Below are 25315 nucleotides of genomic sequence, written 5' to 3'. Positions count from 1 at the left end.
ATCCTTGTTAAAGCTGCTAAAGTTATTCAGTCGAGAATAGTGATTTTCTTTTGTTCTCTGATTAACTGTAATAACACTGACGGCAACAGGTTAATTAGGCTACTGTCACTTTAAGACCGAATGCAGGATCTAATACACGGTTACACATGCGTTTATGATCACTTACGACATAACCAACTGTGTTTTGACATACATTTGGGTGTATTTGTCCGTTCAAGTTCTCTTTCCCATCTTCTTGTGCTTAAACAGTTTAAAACCACATTAAAATGCACACACAGGAATCAACATTTTTATTTAATAACAAGTATCTGATATTTTGATGGTCTGTTGTTGATCTGGTGTTTGACGTTTTGGTTCCCGCCAGGGTTTCCACGGAAAGACGGGTCCTCCGGGACCCTCCGGTGTCGTTGGGCCGCAGGTGAGTTCATCGCTCAGGGATCCTTTAAGAAGTCTTCATAACTGGCTGGACTCTTGTTTTTTGTTTAAACTAATGACCACAGCCGTTGTTCCCACTGGTTGTGACTTTGTTTCCAGGGTAATACGGGAGAAACCGGACCGATGGGAGAGAGAGGACACCCGGGCTCCGCAGGACCAGCCGGAGAGCAAGGTTTACCCGGAGCCGCTGGGAAAGAGGGAGCAAAGGTGAGACAATCCTCCTCATCAATGATCACAGTTCCTTCTGTCTGCGCTTTCCTTCGTTTCTGTCATCATCCCATCATAACACGCATGTGTTCGGTCATCAGGGCGACCCTGGAGGTCCGGGTACTTCAGGAAAGAACGGTCCAGCGGGTCTGAAGGGTTTCCGCGGAAGTCGTGGAGCGCCGGGTGCCATGGTAACAATACTATATCCGTCTGCTTTATGATTGTTGCCAGCCAGTGCTTCTTTATGTTGTTATATGACTGCTTCTGATTGGCCAGTGTTGTCATGTGACCTGTGCTCTCTTGTTTAGGGGCCGGTTGGATTAAAGGGCGGGGCGGGGCCGATCGGGCCCCCTGGACCTTCTGTATGTGACCTCGTTCAGTAATCTCACAAAAACACAGAGGGCTTATGACCAGGAGATGTTCTAGACTGATTTTTCACACTCTGTTATATATACAGTCGAACCAAAACTTATTCAGACTCCTTCAACATTTCCCACATGATCACAGTTTATTCACTATAGTTTAGAAAATGCTAATAAAATATGACAAGAACTCAGAGTTATTAAATCAGTTGATATTTCACTGGTTTTGTCCGTCCTTCTGTTAGACTCTCACACATGAATTATGTTGAATATCTGTCAGCTGTTAAATTTAACTACACAATTAGATAATACCAGTTTAGCTCAACCAATCACCAAGCAATGCTTCATGTTGTTCAGTCTGTGGTGTAAAAAGCTGCATTAGTTATTAAAGAAAAACCACTTAAGAAACTATGGTCATGTCAAAGTGTCTGAATCAGTTTTGGTCCCAAATTTTTATAAATATTACTGATAGTCTACGTGGGGTATAATATGTCACAGTTTACTTTATTTTGCTCTCCTCACTTTCATAAATGAACTATAGAGTCCTGCACCAACTAATAAAAAAATATAAAAAATGATATCTAGTGTCGACTGTATGTAGAAAGTATATTAACTTATTAATTCACAAATATGTGTGTCTCTTCCCAGGGGCCCACAGGGGAAAGGGGCCCCTCAGGATTGGCAGGTGCCATTGGTCAGCCTGGTCGACCTGGAACCATCGGTGGCCCTGGACCAATGGGAGAGAAGGGAGAGCCAGTAAGACACGCCCCTACGCACATTCCATGCTAAGTCTCAGCCGATGACCCGTGTGTGTGTGTGTGTGTGTGTAACGGTGTGTTTGTGTACAGGGAGAGAAGGGTCTGATTGGACCCACGGGGCAGGATGGTGAGCAGGGGCCGGTGGGATTGCTAGGAGCCGCGGGCCCTCCAGGACCCCCAGGAGAGGATGGAGATAAGGTGATGAGGGCGTATGCTCATGTGTGCTTGGTAGAGATTATGTTTGTAATCTAGAATGGACTTTTGGTTGTATTGTTAGTTAGGTCAATCATCACTAGCACTAGCTGTAAAAAATGTCCAAAAAGTTGCAGTGGGTTCAAACCTCCGGGGCCTTCAAGGCAGTGACCCAGGCCGAAGTGGGTGCACTCTGGCTGGGGAGAGAGTTCAATCTCCACCCTTGTGTGAAACCTCCAGGAAAAGACAGGCTGATTTTCTGAAAGTGCATCCCAGGCAAGGTGCACCTCTCCTGGGCACGAATAAAACCCAAAGCCCATGGAGGAATCGACTCTGGGCTTGACTTTTAAGCCAAGCTCTGAAAATGGGTTAGGTTTAGGGTTATAGGGATAAATACGAAGATTGCCCCCACAGTCAATTTTACAAATTCACTTACACAAATTCAGTGGTTCAAATTCAACAGAAAATTCAACATTTGAAATCCGGGAACTGCAGGAAAACCAGTAGATTACGATTACGATAAAAACATTTGCCATTAATTTACTTCTATACACACCAGACAGGAAGAAAGAAGAAAGAAAAGACCCTAACATAGCGCCATTGTGTTTTCACAGGCAAACACCGCTCATGTTTTCGAAATCTATTCATTGCTTGATGGTTTAACTTTGGTGTGTTTTTGTTTGTTTGTCAGGGGGAAACAGGAGCTCCAGGACAGAAAGGCAGTAAAGGAGACAAAGGAGAATCAGTGAGTGGTTGAAATACTGAAACGCACACACGCACACACACACACTGCTACTAATGACCAGCTTGTTCTGCTATCAGGGGCCCGCAGGTCCAGCCGGCACTCAGGGGCCCGAGGGCCAGCCGGGAGCACCGGTGAGTGTGTTTGAGGAGGAATGCCATCGCTGTGTTTAGAGAGTGTGTGTGTGATCGAGTGTGTGTGTGTGTCAGGGTGTGGATGGCGAGACCGGTCCCCCAGGACAGCAGGGCATGTACGGAGAGAAGGGAGACGAGGGCTTGAGAGGATTCAAGGGCTCCAGGGGCCCCGGGGGACTACAGGTACATGATCATTCACTGTCGGTCCTCCATTACAGATTATTATATAATCATATAATACAGATGTGTGTGTGTGTGTGTGTGTGTGTGTGTGTGTGTGTGTGTGTGTGTGTGTGTGTGTGTGTGTGTGTGTGTAGGGAATGCCCGGTCCTCCCGGAGAGAAAGGAGAGGGTGGGAACGCTGGTCTGATGGTGAGCTCATCGATTCATCTGTCAGTTATGATCATGTTTATTAATCTCTATGTAATGTGACTCAGAGTGTGTGTGTTTCCAGGGTCCTCCTGGTCAGTTCGGGCCCAGAGGAGCTCAAGGGCCCTCTGGTGGACAGGTACACACACACACACACACACACACACACACACACACACACACACATTCACTTTCTGAACCCATGATTTTATCAAAAGCTAATAATTAATCAAATCAATACAAAAGAACAATTAAAATAAGTTAATATTTTTAAATTAAAAAAAATCAAAGTAAAACCCTTACTAAAAAAGATGAAATATTTTATTTGTTGACCTACATGTCATGTGACCATTAACTGACATCAGAGAATCGTAAGCATGTGAATGTGTTGTTTAATTGTTCTAATATTAACTTACAATCTCAGGGGGACTTCAAGTCAATATTTTAGCTCAAAAAGGGTTCAGCTGAAAAACGTTTGGTAATCACTGATCTACAACACACACACACACACACACACACACACAAATACACACATTATCTCTCTCTCTCTCAAACACACACACACACACACACACACTCACACACACTCTCTCTCACACACACACACACTCACATAATTTTGTGTTTCAGGGTCCTCCTGGTCGTCCTGGTGTTCGTGGTCAGCCTGGTGGAGTGGGTGAGAAGGTTCGTTACAGTTAAACATGAGCTCATGATGATGATGATGATGATGGTGATGATAATGATGATGGTGATGATGGTGATGGTGGTGATGATGGTGATGGTGGTGTTGATGGTGATGTTGATGGTGGTGATGAGGATGATAATGATGGTGATGGTGGGGATGAAGATGATGGTAATGTGATGGTGATGGTAATGATGATGATGATGATGGTGATGGTAATGATGATGATGGTGATGGTGATGATGGTGATGATGATGGTGATGATGATGGTAATGATGATGATGATGATGGTGATGATGATGATGATGGTGATGATGATGGTGATGATGGTGATGATGATGATGATGTTGGTGGTGATGGTGATGGTGATGATGGTGATGGTAATTATGATGGTGATGTTGATAATGATGGTGATGGTAATGATGATGATGATGGTGATGATGATGATGATGTTGGTGGTGATGGTGATGATGGTGATGGTAATTATGATGGTGATGTTGAAAATGATGGTGATGGTAATGATGATGATGATGGTGATGATGATGGTGATGATGGTGATGATGATGATGATGTTGGTGGTGATGGTGATGGTGATGATGATGATGATGGTGATGATGATGGTGATGATGGTGATGATGATGATGATGTTGGTGGTGATGGTGATGGTGATGTTGAAAATGATGGTGATGATGATGATGATGATGATGGTGATGATGATGGTGATGATGATGATGATGTTGGTGGTGATGGTGATGGTGATGATGGTGATGGTAATTATGATGGTGATGTTGATAATGATGGTGATGGTAATGATGATGATGATGGTGATGATGATGGTGATGATGATGATGATGATGTTGGTGGTGATGGTGATGGTGATGATGGTGATGGTAATTATGATGGTGATGTTGAAAATGATGGTGATGGTAGTGATGGTGATGAGGATGATAATGATGGTGATGATGATGGTGATGAGGATGATGATGATGGTGATGGTGATAATGATGGTGATGTTGATAATGATGGTGGTGATGGTGATGAGGATGATGGTAATGGTGATAATGATGATGGTGATGATGATGGTGATGGTGGTGATGGTGATGAGGATGATAATGATGGTGATGGTGATAATGATGGTGATGGTGGGGATGAAGATGATGGTAATGAGGATGATGATGATGATGATGATGTGGTCATGGTGATGGTGATGATGATGATAATGGTGATGGTGATGATGACGATGATGACGATGATGATGATGATTGACAGGGTGAAGATGGCGAGTCAGGTGATCCTGGAGCTGTTGGTGTTTCTGGCAGCGCAGTGAGTCCTTCTCTCCTCTGAATACCCTGTGTGACGCGCATCACTTCCTGTATCGCTGCTGCAACGTGTGTGTGTTGTCAGGGGGAGAAGGGTGAGCAGGGAGAGAAAGGAGACACGGGGCCCCCCGGAGCGGCAGGTTCACCAGGAGCCAGAGGAGCATCTGGAGAAGATGGAGCGAAAGGGAACGCGGTCAGTGTGTGTGTGTGTGTGTGTCACACTGCAAAAAAAGATGTTCTTCCTTAGTATTTCTGTTTTGTTTTCCAGTACAAATATCTAACCATCTACAAGTCCCCCTGTAGTCAATAATTTTATCCCTTAAAACTCATCTTTGATCACCAAAATTACATATTTAAATTTTTTTTCTTGAAAATAATTTCTTCATGCCTTAAAATATCTTGAATGTAACTCGACACCCTTGCCTCATTTAGTATATGCAGTTCAATGAATATGCAAATTAGCCCCGCCTCCACTCACTCAAAGCTCAACAATTGTTCAGAAAAATATCTAGTAATTTTCACAAATAAATGTATCTTGATTTAAAATTGTAGTGAAACTGATGTTGCGCTGGTCTTTTCTCCTCTATTGGTCTTTTCAATTTCATGGTGACTTTAAGAATATTTGTTCTGGACAACACGACAAGAACACTGAGATAGAAACTCATTTTTGCAGTGTATTATCTGCTGACGAACCCTCTCTCTGTTTCCCTCCAGGGTCCGATCGGTTTTCCTGGAGATTTGGGCGCTCCTGGAGAGGCGGGTGTTAACGTGAGTATCTCCAGTGACGTCGGTCAAACACACTCTGATCAGTGATGATGAAACATCTCGTCTGTCCTCACAGGGGATCGACGGAAGCCCAGGATCTAAAGGAGATCACGGGGATCCTGGGAAATCTGTGAGTCTGTTATTTTTTGTCAAATAAGTTTCAGATAGTTTTAGTTAATGATAAGAACTCTGGTTTCAACTCATTGCTCTGGTGATTAGGGCCCTCCAGGAGCCTCCGGAGAACCAGGACCTCCAGGAAGACCGGGACGCAGGGTGAGTGTGTGTTTGTAATCGATCAGCTCAAGCACTGCATGATTCAACTCTGTTTGTGTACTTATGGAGCTTTGCGTGTTTATATGCGTGTGTATCCTTGATTAGGGTCACTTGGGTCCTGCTGGGAAAGAGGGGCGGCCGGGCCTGAAAGGAGACAAGGTAAGACAATCGGTTAGAAACACAGACACACTGCATCTGAACTAGAGGATAAATCACTGAGGCTTCATTCACAGCTTCTGTCACACTGGGTAAGTCCCACCCACAGTCAGATCTCATTGGTGTAAAAGCAGTGACACACTAAACCGACAGTCAGTTGTCGGCCAGTGTCATTGTTTTTGTGGTGTGTTCTGCACTAGTCAGACCCCGTCTGTGGATTTTCACCCAGTTGAGCACGTTGGTCGGCGCCTATAGCCTCGTGGGCAGAACCGACATGTAGCGTTGTTGTGCTTTGGGCGATCTGAGTTCGAATCCCGGCTTGTGGACCTTTCCCGATCCCGTCGTCTCTCTCACTCTCTCTCTCCGTACTTCGCTTCCTGTCCACTCTATACTATCCTATCACAATAACAGTTTGTTTTTTTAAATCATGTTGATTTAGCAGGGAATCCCTGAATATGAAACTTAGTCAAGTCAAGTCACCTTCATTTATATAGCGCTTTTAACAATATAGATTGTTTTAAAGCAGCTTTACAGTGATAATAGGAAATTAATGGAATATACAGGTGCTGGTCATATAATTAGAATATCATCAAAAAGTTGATTTATTTCAGTAATTCCATTCAAAAAGTGAAATTTGGATATTATATTCATTCATTACACACAGACTGATATATTTCAAATGTTTATTTCATTTAATTGTGATAATTAAAACTGACAACTAATGAAAATCCCAAATTCAGTATCTCTGAAAATTAGAATATTACTTAAGACCAATACAAAAAAAGGATTTTTAGAAATGTTGGGCAACTGAAAAGTATGAACATGAAAAGTATGAGCATGTACAGCACTCAATACTTAGTTGGGGCTCCTTTTGCCTGAATTACAGCAGCAATGTGGCGTGGCATGGAGTCGATCAGTCTGTGGCACTGACAAAACTGTCAAAAGGTCATTGCTAAAGAGGCTGGCTGTTCACAGAGCTCTGTGTCCAAGCACATTAATAGAGAGGCGAAGGGAAGGAAAAGATGTGGCAGAAAAAAGTGTACAAGCAATAGGGATAACCGCACCCTGGAGAGGATTGTGAAACAAAACCCATTCAAAAATGTGGGGGAGATTCACAAAGAGTGGACTGCAGCTGGAGTCAGTGCTTCAAGAACCACCACACACAGACGTATGCAAGACATGGGTTTCAGCTGTCGCATTCCTTGTGTCAAGCCACTCTTGAACAAGACACAGCGTCAGAAGCGTCTAAAGACAAAAGGAACTGGACTGTTGCTGAGTGGTCCAAAGTTATGTTCTCTGATGAAAGTAAATTTTGCATTTCCTTTGGAAATCAAAGTCCCAGAGTCTGGAGGACGAGAGGAGAGGCACAGAATCCACGTTGCTTGAAGTCCAGTGTAAAGTTTCCACAGTCAGTGATGGTTTGGGGTGCCATGTCATCTGCTGGTGTTGATCCACTGTGTTTTCTGAGGTCCAAGGTCAACGCAGCCGTCTACCAGGAAGTTTTAGAGCACTTCATGCTTCCTGCTGCTGACCAACTTTATGGAGATGCAGATTTCATTTTCCAACAGGACCTGCACACAGTGCCAAAGCTACCAGTACCTGGTTTAAGGACCATGGTATCCCTGTTCTTAATTGGCCAGCAAACTCGCCTGACCTTAACCCTATAGGAAATCTATGAGGTATTGTGAAGAGGAAGATGCGATACGCCAGACCCAACAATGCAGAAGAGCTGAAGGCCACTATCAGAGCAACCTGGGCTCTCATAACACCTGAGCAGTGCCACAGACTGATCGACTCCATGCCACGCCGCATTGCTGCAGTAATTCAGGCAAAAGGAGCCCCAACTAAGTATTGAGTGCTGATCATGCTCATACTTTTCATGTTCATACTTTTCATTATTTTCAGTTGCCCAACATTTCTAAAAATCCTTTTTTTGTATTGGTCTTAAGTAATATTCTAATTTTCAGAGATACTGAATTTGGGATTTTCATTAGTTGTCAGTTTTAATCATCACAATTAAATGAAATAAACATTTGAAATATATCAGTCTGTGTGTAATGAATGAATATAATATGCAAATTTCACTTTTTGAATGGAATTACTGAAATAAATCAACTTTTTGATGATATTCTAATTATATGAACAGCACCTGTAAATGGTTTTGGTTTTACAGCAGCTCTAGAATAAAGAACGACACAGTTTCAACTGAGAACCGAAGCAAACACTCAGTTCTAGTAAACTTCCTGAATGAGATCCGAGAGGATGTTCTAGGGAACTAATGTTCCTCCTGTTGTCCTTGACATTCACTTGAATTGTTGACACTGGATCTCTGTCCGTGTTCAGGGAGCCCCGGGATACGAGGGCCTCATGGGAAAGCAGGGGCCGGTGGGCGGTCAGGGGAACTCTGGGAAGGCCGGACCTCAGGGGCATCCAGGAATCCCTGGACCAGCGGTGAGCTTCTCTCCTACATTTGTTAATGGTTTATTACAGACTCATATTAAACGTTCTCTACTCAAACCCACGTGACACTGCAGTTTCATGAGGAACATGTAATGAAGTCATGAGTTAATAATTAGCCTTATAATCCAGTAATATCCTTAAAGTCAGCAGAAAATATCTATTATCTAAATGCATGTTCACATTCTCTCTCTCTGCTGTAGGGAGAACAAGGGCTGAACGGACCCCCAGGTCAATCGGGACCCCCGGGGCCGATGGTAACGCGTTATTAATCACTCCTCATGCGCTGATCTTTAATATGATGTCAGACTGATGATGTCATTGCACGTGTACAGGGCCCCGCTGGACTGGCAGGACTGAAGGGAGATCCGGGCAGGAAAGGAGAGAAGGTACGTCATCTCATACACACATGCACACACACTGGAAATACACGTGTGCTTATATCTGTGTGTGTGCTTCAGGGTCATGGCGGTCTGATTGGTTTGATTGGGCCGCCGGGTGAGTTCGGAGAGAAAGGTGATCGAGGACTGCCGGGGAACCAGGGGCCGCAGGGAGCCAAAGGAGAGGAGGTGAACACACACACTAATATACACACATTCACAAACGCGTACAAGAAGACGATTTCACTGTGTCTCTGCTGACAGGGTCCAGTTGGACCTCCAGGACTCAATGGACCACCGGGACCACCGGGACTATCTGTAAGTCTAATCTTCAGACCCATCAGGGCGTTCTGTATGCGTTGGGGTTTGTTCTGGTGTCACAGCTTCTGTCTGTATCGCTGTGTTTCAGGGATCCATGGGACAGAAAGGATCTAAAGGAAGCCAGGTGACACACACTGAATTTCATCTCATTTGTGTGATTTCGCTCTGATCATGTTTTGACATCTATTTGCATAAGAGTGTTAGCATGCGGTTGAGTTCTCCACCATTTATATGCATGAATTTAAAAAAAAAAAATATATATATATGTGCAATCTTTACACAAATTAATTCATTAGGATCAATGTATCACATTTTTTAGTGTAAAACTGTGGTAAAAAATCGATGCTTAGGTTTTAATTCTTTAAGTAAACAACAAAAATGCAGACAAAAGGGACACATTTATCATGTTTGTTTTGCAATCTCACTAGTTTCCATTCATCTCTTTCTGTTTAGTTTTCTGATAATACTTCCATTTGTTGGTGAAATGATGTGTTTGTGTGACGTTGTTCCAGAGACGTGTGTTACGGGTGTGTTTTAGTGAAGCCCTGCTCACACTGGCCCCACAGTGGAAACACAGCAGGTTTTGGGCTCGGGCTCCAGAATCGAGGCTATTATCCCCGCCTGGCCCGTTTAAAGCCCTGCTCACAAACGCGGCTATTCAAAGCAACTTAAAATAAAGGGACAAAAGCAATTCGTCACAGAGCTCCTTCCACCTCAGGGTGAAGGGTCTGGAAAGCGAGAGTGAGCGTGTTTTAAGAGTCTGTGAGCGCATTAACACCAGCGGATACTGAATAATGTGATGTGGTTTATTTAAGGGCCCTATTGGACCCAGAGGAGATACCGGTCCTGCTGGACCCCCAGGTCCCCCGGTGAGTCTCCAGTCCTCATGTTTTAGGATGAATAATTGGCAGAGGGAGCATTAACAGAACAAGCGTCTCTGCCCAGGGTTCTCCTGCGGCGGGAATGGTGGCTCCTACGGGACTGGACGGCCGCGGGAAGAGGAGGAGACATTCGGAAGTGGACGGAGCCGCTGTGGAGGACGGAGAGATGCAGGACGAGGAGGCTCAGGGGGAGGAGAAGGACATGGAGGAGGTGTTGGCGTCTCTGTCATCCATGAGGACTGATGTGGAGGGACTCAGAACTCCGCTGGGAACCTTCCACAGTCCCGCACGCACCTGCAAAGAGCTGTGGATGTGCCACCCCGAGTATCCCGACGGTACGGGATCCAGTGCTGGGGAATGTTTTTCACTGCATTCTGAGTCCCATTCTGATTTCTCTGATGACTTTTGACCTCAGGTGTTTACTGGATTGACCCCAACCAGGGTTGCCATAGAGACGCGTTTAAGGTGTTCTGCAACTTCACAGCAGAAGGTGAAACGTGTCTCCAGCCACACAGCAGCATACAGGCGGTGAGATCTTCAATCACACTACACCTGCAAAAATAATAGAGTTGGGATGAAGTTATGATGTGAACCTGGACTTCTACAGCAGAAGCATTGGTTTAGATGAAAACCTTAAGCTATTATATCTGCCACGTGTCATCAGAAATAAAGTGACGTGTGAATGATGTTTATTGTGCACAGGTCAAAATGGCTTCATGGAGCAAAGAGAAACCAGGAACCTGGTTCAGCCAGTTCAAGAAGGGCTCACAGGTCATTCATCATTGTGTTACTGTGTTATCTTGAGCCTCTGTCTCTTCATTCACACTCTGTCTGTCTGCCTCGTGTAGTTTTCATATGTGGATGTGGACGGAAATCCTGTTCATGTGGTTCAGCTGGGCTTCCTGAAGCTCCTGAGCGCCACGGCCCACCAGAGCTTCACGTACGTGTGCCAGAACTCGGCCGGCTGGCTCGACAGCGCCTCCCTCAGCTACACGCACGCACTGCGCTTCAGAGGCGGACACGGGGAGGAACTGACGCGGCAGAACACACACTACATCCAGCCCACGCACGACGGCTGTCAGGTACACACTCGCCCCGTCTCACTGTCAACGACACACTCGCCCCGTCTCACTGTCAACGACACACTCGGCCCGTCTCACTGTCAACGACACACTCGCCCCGTCTCACTGTCAACGACACACTCGCCCCGTCTCACTGTCAACGACACACTCGCCCCGTCTCACTGTCAACGACACACTCGCCCCGTCTCACTGTCAACGACACACTCGCCCCGTCTCACTGTCAACGACACACTCGCCCCTTCTCACTGTCAACGACACACTCGCCCCCTCGCACTGTCAACGACACACTCGCCCCGTGTCACTGTCAACGACACACTCGCCCTGTCGCACTGTCAACGACACACTCGCCCCGTCTCACTGTCAACGACACACTCGCCCCGTCTCACTGTCAACGACACACTCGCCCCGTCGCACTGTCAACGACACACTCGCCCCGTCTCACTGTCAACGACACACTCGCCCCGTCTCACTGTCAACGACACACTCGCCCCGTCTCACTGTCAACGACACACTCGCCCCGTCTCACTGTCAACGACACACTCGCCCCATCTCACTGTCAACGACACACTCGCCCCGCCTCACTGTCAACGACACACTCGCCCCGTCTCACTGTCAACGACACACTCGCCCCGTCTCACTGTCAACGACACACTCCCCCCGTCTCACTGTCAACGACACACTCGCCCCATCTCACTGTCAACGACACACTCGCCCCGCCTCACTGTCAACGACACACTCGCCCCGTCTCACTGTCAACGACACACTCACCCCATCTCACTGTCAACGACACACTCGCCCCGCCTCACTGTCAACGACACACTCGCCCCGTCTCACTGTCAACGACACGCTCGCCCCGTCTCACTGTCAAAGACACACTCGCCCCGTCTCACTGTCAACGACACACTCGCCCCATCTCACTGTCAACGACACACTCGCCCCGTCGCACTGTCAACGACACACTCGCCCCGTCTCACTGTCAACGACACACTCCCCCCGTCTCGCTGTCATAGACACACTCGCCCCGTCTCACTGTCAACGACACACTCGCCCCGTCTCACTGTCAACGACACACTCGCCCCATGTCACTGTCAACGACACACTCGCCCCATCTCACTGTCAACGACACACTGGCCCCGTCGCACTGTCAACGACACACTCGCCCCGTCTCACTGTCAACGACACACTCGCCCCGTCTCACTGTCAACGACACACTCGCCCCGTCTCACTGTCAACGACACACTCGCCCCGTCTCACAGTCAACGACTCACTCGCCCCGTCTCACCGTCAACGACACACTCCCCCCCCTCACTGTCAACGACACACTCGCCCCGTCTCACTGTCAACGACACACTCGCCCCGTCTCACTGTCAACGACACACTCGCCCCGTCTCACTGTCAACGACACACTCGCCCCGTCTCACTGTCAACGACACACTCCCCCGTCTCACTGTCAACGACACACTCGCCCCGTCTCACTGTCAACGACACACTCGCCCCACTCGCCCCGTCTCACTGTCAACGACACACTCGCCCCGTCTCACTGTCAACGACACACTCGCCCCGTCTCACTGTCAACGACACACTCCCCCCGTCTCACTGTCAACGACACACTCGCCCCGTCTCACTGTCAAAGACACACTCGCCCCGTCTCACTGTCAACGACACACTCACCCCATCTCACTGTCAACGACACACTCGCCCCATCTCGCTGTCAACGACACACTCGCCCCGTCTCGCTGTCAACGACACACTCGCCCCATCTCACAGTCAACGACTCACTCGCCCCGTCTCACTGTCAACGACACACTCGCCCCGTCTCACAGTCAACGACTCACTCGCCCCGTCTCACCGTCAACGACACACTCCCCCCCTCTCACTGTCAACGACACACTCGCCCCGTCTCACTGTCAACGACACACTCGCCCCGTCTCACTGTCAACGACACACTCGCCCCGTCTCACTGTCAACGACACACTCCCCCCGTCTCACTGTCAACGACACACTCGCCCCGTCTCACTGTCAACGACACACTCGCCCCGTCTCACTGTCAACGACACACTCGCCCCGTCTCACTGTCAACGACACACTCGCCCCACTCGCCCCGTCTCACTGTCAACGACACACTCGCCCCGTCTCACTGTCAACGACACACTCCCCCCGTCTCACTGTCAACGACACACTCGCCCCGTCTCACTGTCAACGACACACTCGCCCCGTCTCACTGTCAAAGACACACTCGCCCCGTCTCACTGTCAACGACACACTCACCCCATCTCACTGTCAACGACACACTCGCCCCATCTCGCTGTCAACGACACACTCGCCCCGTCTCACTCTCAACGACACACTCGCCCCGTCTCACTCTCAACGACACTCGCCCCATGTCACTGTCAACGACACACTCGCCCCATGTCACTGTCAACGACACACTCGCCCCATGTCACTGTCAACGACACACTCACCCCATGTCACTGTCAACGACACACTCGCCCCATGTCACTGTCAACGACACACTCACCCCATCTCACTGTCAACGACACACTCGCCCCGTCTCACTCTCAACGACACTCGCCCCATGTCACTGTCAACGACACACTCGCCCCATGTCACTGTCAACGACACACTCGCCCCATGTCACTGTCAACGACACACTCGCCCCGTCTCACTGTCAACGACACACTCGCCCCGCCTCACTGTCAACGACACACTCGCCCCGTCTCACTGTCAACGACACACTCGCCCCGTCTCACAGTCAACGACTCACTCGCCCCGTCTCACCGTCAACGACACACTCGCCCCGTCTCACAGTCAACGACTCACTCGCCCCGTCTCACCGTCAACGACACACTCCCCCCCTCTCACTGTCAACGACACACTCGCCCCGTCTCACTGTCAACGACACACTCGCCCCGTCTCACTGTCAACGACACACTCGCCCCGTCTCACTGTCAACGACACACTCCCCCCGTCTCACTGTCAACGACACACTCGCCCCGTCTCACTGTCAACGACACACTCGCCCCGTCTCACTGTCAACGACACACTCGCCCCGTCTCACTGTCAACGACACACTCGCCCCGTCTCACTGTCAACGACACACTCCCCCCGTCTCACTGTCAACGACACACTCGCCCCGTCTCACTGTCAACGACACACTCGCCCCGTCTCACTGTCAAAGACACACTCGCCCCGTCTCACTGTCAACGACACACTCACCCCATCTCGCTGTCAACGACACACTCGCCCCGTCTCACTCTCAACGACACACTCGCCCCGTCTCACTCTCAACGACACTCGCCCCATGTCACTGTCAACGACACACTCGCCCCATGTCACTGTCAACGACACACTCGCCCCATGTCACTGTCAACGACACACTCACCCCATCTCACTGTCAACGACACACTCGCCCCGTCTCACTCTCAACGACACTCGCCCCATGTCACTGTCAACGACACACTCGCCCCATGTCACTGTCAACGACACACTCGCCCCATGTCACTGTCAACGACCCACTCACCCCATCTCACTGTCAACGACACACTCGCCCCGTCTCACTGTCAACGACACACTCGCCCCATGTCACTGTCAACGACACACTCGCCCCATCGCACTGTCAACGACACTCACGCCCCGTCTCACTGTCAACGACACACTCGCCCCATGTCACTGTCAACGACACACTCGCCCCGTGTCACTGTCAACGACACACTCGCCCCGTCTCACTGTCAACGACACACTCGCCCCGTCTCACTGTCAACGACACACTCGCCCCATGTCACTGTCAACGACACACTCACCCCATGTCACTGTCAACGACACACTCGCCCCATCTCACTGTCAACGACACACTCGCCCCGTCTCACTCTCAACGACACTCGCCCCATGTCACTGTCAACGACACACTCGCCCCATGTCACTGTCAACGACACACTCGCCCCATGTCACTGTCAACGACACACTCGCCCCGTCTCACTGTCAACGACACACTCGCCCCATGTCACTGTCAACGACACACTCACCCCATCGCACTGTCAACGACACACTCGCCCCATGTCACTGTCAACGACACACTCACCCCATGTCACTGTCAACGACACACTCGCCCCATCTCACTGTCAACGACACACTCGCCCCGTCTCACTCTCAACGACACTCGCCCCATGTCACTGTCAACGACACACTCGCCCCATGTCACTGTCAACGACACACTCACCCCATCTCACTGTCAACGACACACTCGCCCCGTCTCACTGTCAACGACACACTCGCCCCATGTCACTGTCAACGACACACTCACCCCATCGCACTGTCAACGACACACTCGCCCCGTCTCACTGTCAACGACACACTCGCCCCATGTCACTGTCAACGACACACTCGCCCCATGTCACTGTCAACGACACACTCGCCCCGTCTCACTGTCAACGACACACTCGCCCCATGTCACTGTCAACGACACACTCGCCCCATCGCACTGTCAACGACACACTCGCCCCATTTCACTGTCAACGACACACTCACCCCATGTCACTGTCAACGACACACTCGCCCCGTCTCACTGTCAACAACACACTCGCCCCGTCGCACTCTCAACGACACTCGCCCCATGTCACTGTCAACGACACACTCGCCCCGTCTCACTCTCAACGACACTCGCCCCATGTCACTGTCAACGACACACTCGCCCCGTCTCACTGTCAACGACACACTCGCCCCGTCTCACTGTCAACGACACACTCACCCCATCTCACTGTCAACGACACACTCACCCCATCTCACTGTCAACGACACACTCGCCCCATGTCACTGTCAACGACACACTCGCCCCATATCACTGTCAACGACACACTCGCCCCGTGCCCCTTCTCACTGTCAACGACACACTCGCCCCATCTCACTGTCAACGACACACTCGCCCCGTCTCACTCTCAACGACACTCGCCCCATGTCACTGTCAACGACACACTCACCCCATCTCACTGTCAACGACACACTCACCCCATGTCACTGTCAACGACACACTCGCCCCATGTCACTGTCAACGACACACTCACCCCATCTCACTGTCAACGACACACTCACCCCATGTCACTGTCAACGACACACTCACGCCATCTCACTGTCAACGACACACTCGCCCCATGTCACTGTCAACGACACACTCGCCCCATCTCACTGTCAACGACACACTCGCCCCGTCTCACTCTCAACGACACTCGCCCCATGTCACTGTCAACGACACACTCGCCCCATGTCACTGTCAACGACACACTCACCCCATCTCACTGTCAACGACACACTCACCCCATGTCACTGTCAACGACACACTCGCCCCATGTCACTGTCAACGACACACTCACCCCATCGCACTGTCAACGACACACTCACCCCATGTCACTGTCAACGACACACTCACCCCATCTCACTGTCAACGACACACTCGCCCCATGTCACTGTCAACGACACACTCGCCCCATCTCACTGTCAACGACACACTCGCCCCGTCTCACTCACAACGACACTCGCCCCATGTCACTGTCAACGACACACTCGCCCCATGTCACTGTCAACGACACACTCGCCCCATCGCACTGTCAACGACACACTCGCCCCGTCTCACTGTCAACGACACACTCGCCCCATCGCACTGTCAACGACACACTCGCCCCGTCTCACTGTCAACGACACACTCGCCCCATCTCACTGTCAACGACACACTCGCCCCGTCTCACTGTCAACGACACACTCGACCCGTCTCACTGTCAACGACACAATCGCCCCGTCTCACTGTCAACGACACACTCGCCCCATGTCACTGTCAACGACACACTCGCCCCGTCTCACTGTCAACGACACACTCGCCCAATCGCACTGTCAACGACACACTCGCCCCATGTCACTGTCAACGACACACTCGCCCCATGTCACTGTCAAAGACACACTCACCCCATGTCACTGTCAACGACACACTCGCCCCGTCTCACTGTCAACAACACACTCGCCCCTTCTCACTGTCAACGACACACTCGCCCCATGTCACTGTCAACGACACACTCGCCCCATCTCACTGTCAACGACACACTCGCCCCATCTCACTGTCAACGACACACTCGCCCCGTCTCACTGTCAACGACACACTCGCCCCGTCTCACTGTCAACGACACACTCGCCCCGCCTCACTGTCAACGACACACTCGCCCCGTCTCACTGTCAAGACACACTCGCCCCGCCTCACTGTCAACGACACACTCGCCCCGCCTCACTGTCAACGACACACTCGCCCCGTCTCACTGTCAACGACACACTCGCCCCGCCTCACTGTCAACGACACACTCGCCCCGTCTCACTGTCAAGACACACTCGCCCCGTCTCACTGTCAACGACACACTCGCCCCGTCTCACTGTCAACGACACACTCGCCCCGCCTCACTGTCAACGACACACTCGCCCCGTCTCACTCTCAACGACACTCGCCCCATGTCACTGTCAACGACACACTCACCCCATCTCACTGTCAACGACACACTCACCCCATCTCACTGTCAACGACACACTCGCCCCCTGTCACTGTCAACGACACACTCACCCCATCTCACTGTCAACGACACACTCACCCCATCTCACTGTCAACGACACACTCGCCCCGTCTCACTGTCAACGACACACTCGCCCCATCTCACTGTCAACGACACACTCGCCCCTTCTCACTGTCAACGACACACTCGCCCCGTCTCACTCTCAACGACACACTCGCCCCATCTCACTGTCAACGACACACTCGCCCCGTCTCACTGTCAACGACACACTCACCCCGTCTCACTGTCAACGACACACTCGCCCCTTCTCACTGTCAACGACACACTCGCCCCTTCTCACTGTCAACGACACACTCACCCCGTCTCACTGTCAACGACACACTCGCCCCTTCTCACTGTCAACGACACACTCACCCCATGTCACTGTCAACGACACACTCAATCCATCTCACTGTCAACGACACACTCGCCCCTTCTCACTGTCAACGACACACTCGCCCCGTCTCACTGTCAACGACACACTCGCCCCGTCTCACTGTCAAGACACACTCGCCCCGCCTCACTGTCAACGACACACTCGCCCCATCTCACTGTCAAGACACACTCGCCCCGCCTCACTGTCAACGACACACTCGCCCCGTCTCACTGTCAAGACACACTCGCCCCGCCTCACTGTCAACGACACACTCGCCCCGCCTCACTGTCAACGACACACTCGCCCCGTCTCACTGTCAACGACACACTCGCCCCGTCTCACTGTCAACGACACACTCGCCCCGTCTCACTCTCAACGACACTCGCCCCATGTCACTGTCAACGACACACTCACCCCATCTCACTGTCAACGACACACTCACCCCATCTCACTCTCAACGACACACTCGCCCCCTGTCACTGTCAACGACACACTCACCCCATCTCACTGTCAACGACACACTCACCCCATCTCACTGTCAACGACACACTCGCCCCGTCTCACTGTCAACGACACACTCACCCCATCTCACTGTCAACGACACACTCGCCCCTTCTCACTGTCAACGACACACTCGCCCCGTCTCACTCTCAACGACACACTCGCCCCATCTCACTGTCAACGACACACTCGCCCCGTCTCACTGTCAACGACACACTCACCCCGTCTCACTGTCAACTACACACTCGCCCCTTCTCACTGTCAACGACACACTCGCCCCTTCTCCCTGTCAACGACACACTCACCCCGTCTCACTGTCAACGACACACTCGCCCCTTCTCACTGTCAACGACACACTCACCTCATGTTACTGTCAACGACACACTCGCCCCGTCTCACTGTCAACGACACACTCGCCCCGTCTCACTCTCAACGACACTCGCCCCATCTCACTGTCAACGACACACTCGCCCCTTGTCACTGTCAACGACACACTCGCCCCTTCTCACTGTCAACGACACACTCGCCCCTTCTCACTGTCAACGACACACTCACCTCATGTTACTGTCAACGACACACTCGCCCCGTCTCACTGTCAACGACACACTCGCCCCGTCTCACTCTCAACGACACTCGCCCCATCTCACTGTCAACGACACACTCGCCCCTTGTCACTGTCAACGACACACTCGCCCCTTCTCACTGTCAACGACACACTCGCCCCATCTCACTGTCAACGACACACTTGCCCCGTCTCACTCTCAACGACACACTCGCCCCATCTCACTGTCAACGACACACTCACCCCATGTCACTGTCAACGACACACTCGCCCCGTCTCACTGTCAACGACACACTCGCCCCATCTCACTGTCAACGACACACTCGCCCCATCTCACTGTCAACGACACACTCGCCCCGTCTCACTCTCAACGACACACTCGCCCCGTCGCACTGTCAACGACACACTCGCCCCATGTCACTGTCAACTACACACTCACCCCATCTCACTGTCAACGACACACTCACCCCATCTCACTGTCAACGACACACTCGCCCCATGTCACTGTCAACGACACACTCGCCCCATGTCACTGTCAACGACACACTCGCCCCATGTCACTGTCAACGACACACTCGCCCCGTCTCACTCTCAACGACACTCGCCCCATGTCACTGTCAACGACACACTCGCCCCATGTCACTGTCAACGACACACTCGCCCCATGTCACTGTCAACGACACACTCGCCCCGTCTCACTCTCAACGACACTCGCCCCATGTCACTGTCAACGACACACTCGCCCCTTCTCACTGTCAACGACACACTCGCCCCTTCTCACTCTCAACGACACTCGCCCCATGTCACTGTCAACGACACACTCGCCCCTTCTCACTGTCAACGACACACTCGCCCCTTCTCACTCTCAACGACACTCGCCCCATGTCACTGTCAACGACACACTCGCCCCATGTCACTGTCAACGACACACTCGCCCCGTCTCACTCTCAACGACACTCGCCCCATGTCACTGTCAACGACACACTCGCCCCATGTCACTGTCAACGACACACTCGCCCCATGTCACTGTCAACGACACACTCGCCCCGTCTCACTCTCAACGACACTCGCCCCATGTCACTGTCAACGACACACTCGCCCCTTCTCACTGTCAACGACACACTCGCCCCTTCTCACTCTCAACGACACTCGCCCCATGTCACTGTCAACGACACACTCGCCCCTTCTCACTGTCAACGACACACTCGCCCCGTCTCACTCTCAACGACACTCGCCCCATCTCACTGTCAACGACACACTCGCCCCTTCTCACTGTCAACGACACACTCGCCCCATCTCACTGTCAACGACACACTCACCCCATCTCACTGTCAACGACACACTCGCCCCTTCTCACTGTCAACGACACACTCGCCCCTTCTCACTGTCAACGACACACTCGCCCCATCTCACTGTCAACGACACTCGCCCCATCTCACTGTCAACGACACACTCGCCCCTTCTCACTGTCAACGACACACTCGCCCCTTCTCACTGTCAACGACACACTCGCCCCATCTCACTGTCAACGACACACTCGCCCCGTCTCACTCTCAACGACACACTCGCCCCATGTCACTGTCAACGACACACTCGCCCCGTCTAACTGTCAACGACACACTCCCCCCGTCTCACTGTCAACGACACACTCGCCCCGTCTCACTGTCAACGACACACTCGCCCCGTCTCACTGTCAACGACACACTCGCCCCACTCGCCCCGTCTCACTGTCAACGACACACTCGCCCCGTCTCACTGTCAACGACACACTCCCCCCGTCTCACTGTCAACGACACACTCGCCCCGTCTCACTGTCAACGACACACTCGCTCCGTCTCACTGTCAAAGACACACTTGCCCCGTCTCACTGTCAACGACACACTCACCCCATCTCATTGTCAACGACACACTCGCCCCATCTCGCTGTCAACGACACACTCGCCCCGTCTCACTCTCAACGACACACTCGCCCCGTCTCACTCTCAACGACACTCGCCCCATGTCACTGTCAACGACACACTCGCCCCATGTCACTGTCAACGACACACTCGCCCCATGTCACTGTCAACGACACACTCACCCCATGTCACTGTCAACAACACACTCGCCCCATGTCACTGTCAACGACACACTCACCCCATCTCACTGTCAACGACACACTCGCCCCGTCTCACTCTCAACGACACTCGCCCCATGTCACTGTCAACGACACACTCGCCCCATGTCACTGTCAACGACACACTCGCCCCATGTCACTGTCAACGACCCACTCACCCCATCTCACTGTCAACGACACACTCGCCCCGTCTCACTGTCAACGACACACTCGCCCCGCCTCACTGTCAACGACACACTCGCCCCGTCTCACTGTCAACGACACACTCGCCCCGTCTCACAGTCAACGACTCACTCGCCCCGTCTCACCGTCAACGACACACTCGCCCCGTCTCACAGTCAACGACTCACTCGCCCCGTCTCACCGTCAACGACACACTCCCCCCCTCTCACTGTCAACGACACACTCGCCCCGTCTCACTGTCAACGACACACTCGCCCCGTCTCACTGTCAACGACACACTCCCCCCGTCTCACTGTCAACGACACACTCGCCCCGTCTCACTGTCAACGACACACTCGCCCCGTCTCACTGTCAACGACACACTCGCCCCACTCGCCCCGTCTCACTGTCAACGACACACTCGCCCCGTCTCACTGTCAACGACACACTCCCCCCGTCTCACTGTCAACGACACACTCGCCCCGTCTCACTGTCAACGACACACTCGCCCCGTCTCACTGTCAAAGACACACTCGCCCCGTCTCACTGTCAACGACACACTCACCCCATCTCACTGTCAACGACACACTCGCCCCATCTCGCTGTCAACGACACACTCGCCCCGTCTCACTCTCAACGACACACTCGCCCCGTCTCACTCTCAACGACACTCGCCCCATGTCACTGTCAACGACACACTCGCCCCATGTCACTGTCAACGACACACTCGCCCCATGTCACTGTCAACGACACACTCGCCCCATGTCACTGTCAACGACACACTCACCCCATCTCACTGTCAACGACACACTCGCCCCGTCTCACTCTCAACGACACTCGCCCCATGTCACTGTCAACGACACACTCGCCCCATGTCACTGTCAACGACACACTCGCCCCATGTCACTGTCAACGACCCACTCACCCCATCTCACTGTCAACGACACACTCGCCCCGTCTCACTGTCAACGACACACTCGCCCCATGTCACTGTCAACGACACACTCGCCCCATCGCACTGTCAACGACACTCACGCCCCGTCTCACTGTCAACGACACACTCGCCCCATGTCACTGTCAACGACACACTCGCCCCGTGTCACTGTCAACGACACACTCGCCCCGTCTCACTGTCAACGACACACTCGCCCCGTCTCACTGTCAACGACACACTCGCCCCATGTCACTGTCAACGACACACTCACCCCATGTCACTGTCAACGACACACTCGCCCCATCTCACTGTCAACGACACACTCGCCCCGTCTCACTCTCAACGACACTCGCCCCATGTCACTGTCAACGACACACTCGCCCCATGTCACTGTCAACGACACACTCGCCCCATGTCACTGTCAACGACACACTCGCCCCGTCTCACTGTCAACGACACACTCGCCCCATGTCACTGTCAACGACACACTCACCCCATCGCACTGTCAACGACACACTCGCCCCATGTCACTGTCAACGACACACTCACCCCATGTCACTGTCAACGACACACTCGCCCCATCTCACTGTCAACGACACACTCGCCCCGTCTCACTCTCAACGACACTCGCCCCATGTCACTGTCAACGACACACTCGCCCCATGTCACTGTCAACGACACACTCACCCCATCTCACTGTCAACGACACACTCGCCCCGTCTCACTGTCAACGACACACTCGCCCCATGTCACTGTCAACGACTCACTCACCCCATCGCACTGTCAACGACACACTCGCCCCGTCTCACTGTCAACGACACACTCGCCCCATGTCACTGTCAACGACACACTCGCCCCATGTCACTGTCAACGACACACTCGCCCCGTCTCACTGTCAACGACACACTCGCCCCATGTCACTGTCAACGACACACTCGCCCCGTCTCACTGTCAACGACACACTCGCCCCATCGCACTGTCAACAACACACTCGCCCCATTTCACTGTCAACGACACACTCACCCCATGTCACTGTCAACGACACACTCGCCCCGTCTCACTGTCAACAACACACTCGCCCCGTCGCACTCTCAACGACACTCGCCCCATGTCACTGTCAACGACACACTCGCCCCGTCTCACTCTCAACGACACTCGCCCCATGTCACTGTCAACGACACACTCGCCCCGTCTCACTGTCAACGACACACTCGCCCCGTCTCACTGTCAACGACACACTCACCCCATCTCACTGTCAACGACACACTCACCCCATCTCACTGTCAACGACACACTCGCCCCATGTCACTGTCAACGACACACTCGCCCCATATCACTGTCAACGACACACTCGCCCCGTGCCCCTTCTCACTGTCAACGACACACTCGCCCCATCTCACTGTCAACGACACACTCGCCCCGTCTCACTCTCAACGACACTCGCCCCATGTCACTGTCAACGACACACTCACCCCATCTCACTGTCAACGACACACTCACCCCATGTCACTGTCAACGACACACTCGCCCCATGTCACTGTCAACGACACACTCACCCCATCTCACTGTCAACGACACACTCACCCCATGTCACTGTCAACGACACACTCACGCCATCTCACTGTCAACGACACACTCGCCCCATGTCACTGTCAACGACACACTCGCCCCATCTCACTGTCAACGACACACTCGCCCCGTCTCACTCTCAACGACACTCGCCCCATGTCACTGTCAACGACACACTCGCCCCATGTCACTGTCAACGACACACTCACCCCATCTCACTGTCAACGACACACTCACCCCATGTCACTGTCAACGACACACTCGCCCCATGTCACTGTCAACGACACACTCACCCCATCGCACTGTCAACGACACACTCACCCCATGTCACTGTCAACGACACACTCACCCCATCTCACTGTCAACGACACACTCGCCCCATGTCACTGTCAACGACACACTCGCCCCATCTCACTGTCAACGACACACGCGCCCCGTCTCACTCACAACGACACTCGCCCCATGTCACTGTCAACGACACACTCGCCCCATGTCACTGTCAACGACACACTCGCCCCGTCTCACTGTCAACGACACACTCACCCCGTCTCACTGTCAACGACACACTCGCCCCTTCTCACTGTCAACGACACACTCGCCCCTTCTCACTGTCAACGACACACTCACCCCGTCTCACTGTCAACGACACACTCGCCCCTTCTCACTGTCAACGACACACTCACCCCATGTCACTGTCAACGACACACTCAATCCATCTCACTGTCAACGACACACTCGCCCCTTCTCACTGTCAACGACACACTCGCCCCGTCTCACTGTCAACGACACACTCGCCCCGTCTCACTGTCAAGACACACTCGCCCCGCCTCACTGTCAACGACACACTCGCCCCATCTCACTGTCAAGACACACTCGCCCCGCCTCACTGTCAACGACACACTCGCCCCGTCTCACTGTCAAGACACACTCGCCCCGCCTCACTGTCAACGACACACTCGCCCCGCCTCACTGTCAACGACACACTCGCCCCGTCTCACTGTCA

General features: G+C 52.2%; 1 protein-coding gene across 4 annotated transcripts in view; it reads left to right on the top strand.

Moving 5' to 3' along the window:
* Positions 1 to 25315, top strand: part of col5a3b (collagen, type V, alpha 3b) — a 98509-nt gene that overhangs the window by 60374 nt on the left and 12820 nt on the right. For 2 of the 4 annotated variants that reach the window (XM_077197487.1, XM_077197486.1), the window contains exons 36-64: positions 365 to 418; positions 535 to 642; positions 744 to 833; positions 951 to 1004; positions 1653 to 1760; positions 1853 to 1960; positions 2646 to 2699; positions 2777 to 2830; positions 2906 to 3013; positions 3148 to 3201; positions 3284 to 3337; positions 3829 to 3882; positions 5150 to 5203; positions 5285 to 5392; positions 5914 to 5967; positions 6041 to 6094; positions 6184 to 6237; positions 6343 to 6396; positions 8737 to 8844; positions 9054 to 9107; positions 9186 to 9239; positions 9312 to 9419; positions 9495 to 9548; positions 9640 to 9675; positions 10367 to 10420; positions 10497 to 10767; positions 10848 to 10960; positions 11135 to 11203; positions 11281 to 11514. In XM_077197487.1, coding sequence (XP_077053602.1) covers positions 365 to 418; positions 535 to 642; positions 744 to 833; positions 951 to 1004; positions 1653 to 1760; positions 1853 to 1960; positions 2646 to 2699; positions 2777 to 2830; positions 2906 to 3013; positions 3148 to 3201; positions 3284 to 3337; positions 3829 to 3882; positions 5150 to 5203; positions 5285 to 5392; positions 5914 to 5967; positions 6041 to 6094; positions 6184 to 6237; positions 6343 to 6396; positions 8737 to 8844; positions 9054 to 9107; positions 9186 to 9239; positions 9312 to 9419; positions 9495 to 9548; positions 9640 to 9675; positions 10367 to 10420; positions 10497 to 10767; positions 10848 to 10960; positions 11135 to 11203; positions 11281 to 11514 — 2433 coding nt within the window. The remainder of the gene's footprint in view (positions 1 to 364; positions 419 to 534; positions 643 to 743; positions 834 to 950; positions 1005 to 1652; positions 1761 to 1852; positions 1961 to 2645; positions 2700 to 2776; positions 2831 to 2905; positions 3014 to 3147; positions 3202 to 3283; positions 3338 to 3828; positions 3883 to 5149; positions 5204 to 5284; positions 5393 to 5913; positions 5968 to 6040; positions 6095 to 6183; positions 6238 to 6342; positions 6397 to 8736; positions 8845 to 9053; positions 9108 to 9185; positions 9240 to 9311; positions 9420 to 9494; positions 9549 to 9639; positions 9676 to 10366; positions 10421 to 10496; positions 10768 to 10847; positions 10961 to 11134; positions 11204 to 11280; positions 11515 to 25315) is intronic. The other 2 variants (XM_077197485.1, XM_077197484.1) reach the window with 1 other exon arrangement.

This window comes from Siphateles boraxobius, unplaced genomic scaffold, assembly GCF_051911475.1.
Source record: "Siphateles boraxobius isolate OS27281-9 unplaced genomic scaffold, OSU_SipBor_1 111, whole genome shotgun sequence".
Classification (NCBI taxonomy): Eukaryota; Metazoa; Chordata; class Actinopteri; order Cypriniformes; family Leuciscidae; genus Siphateles; species Siphateles boraxobius.
Note: the sequence above shows the minus strand (reverse complement) of the source record. Positions and strands in the feature narration are given on the sequence as shown.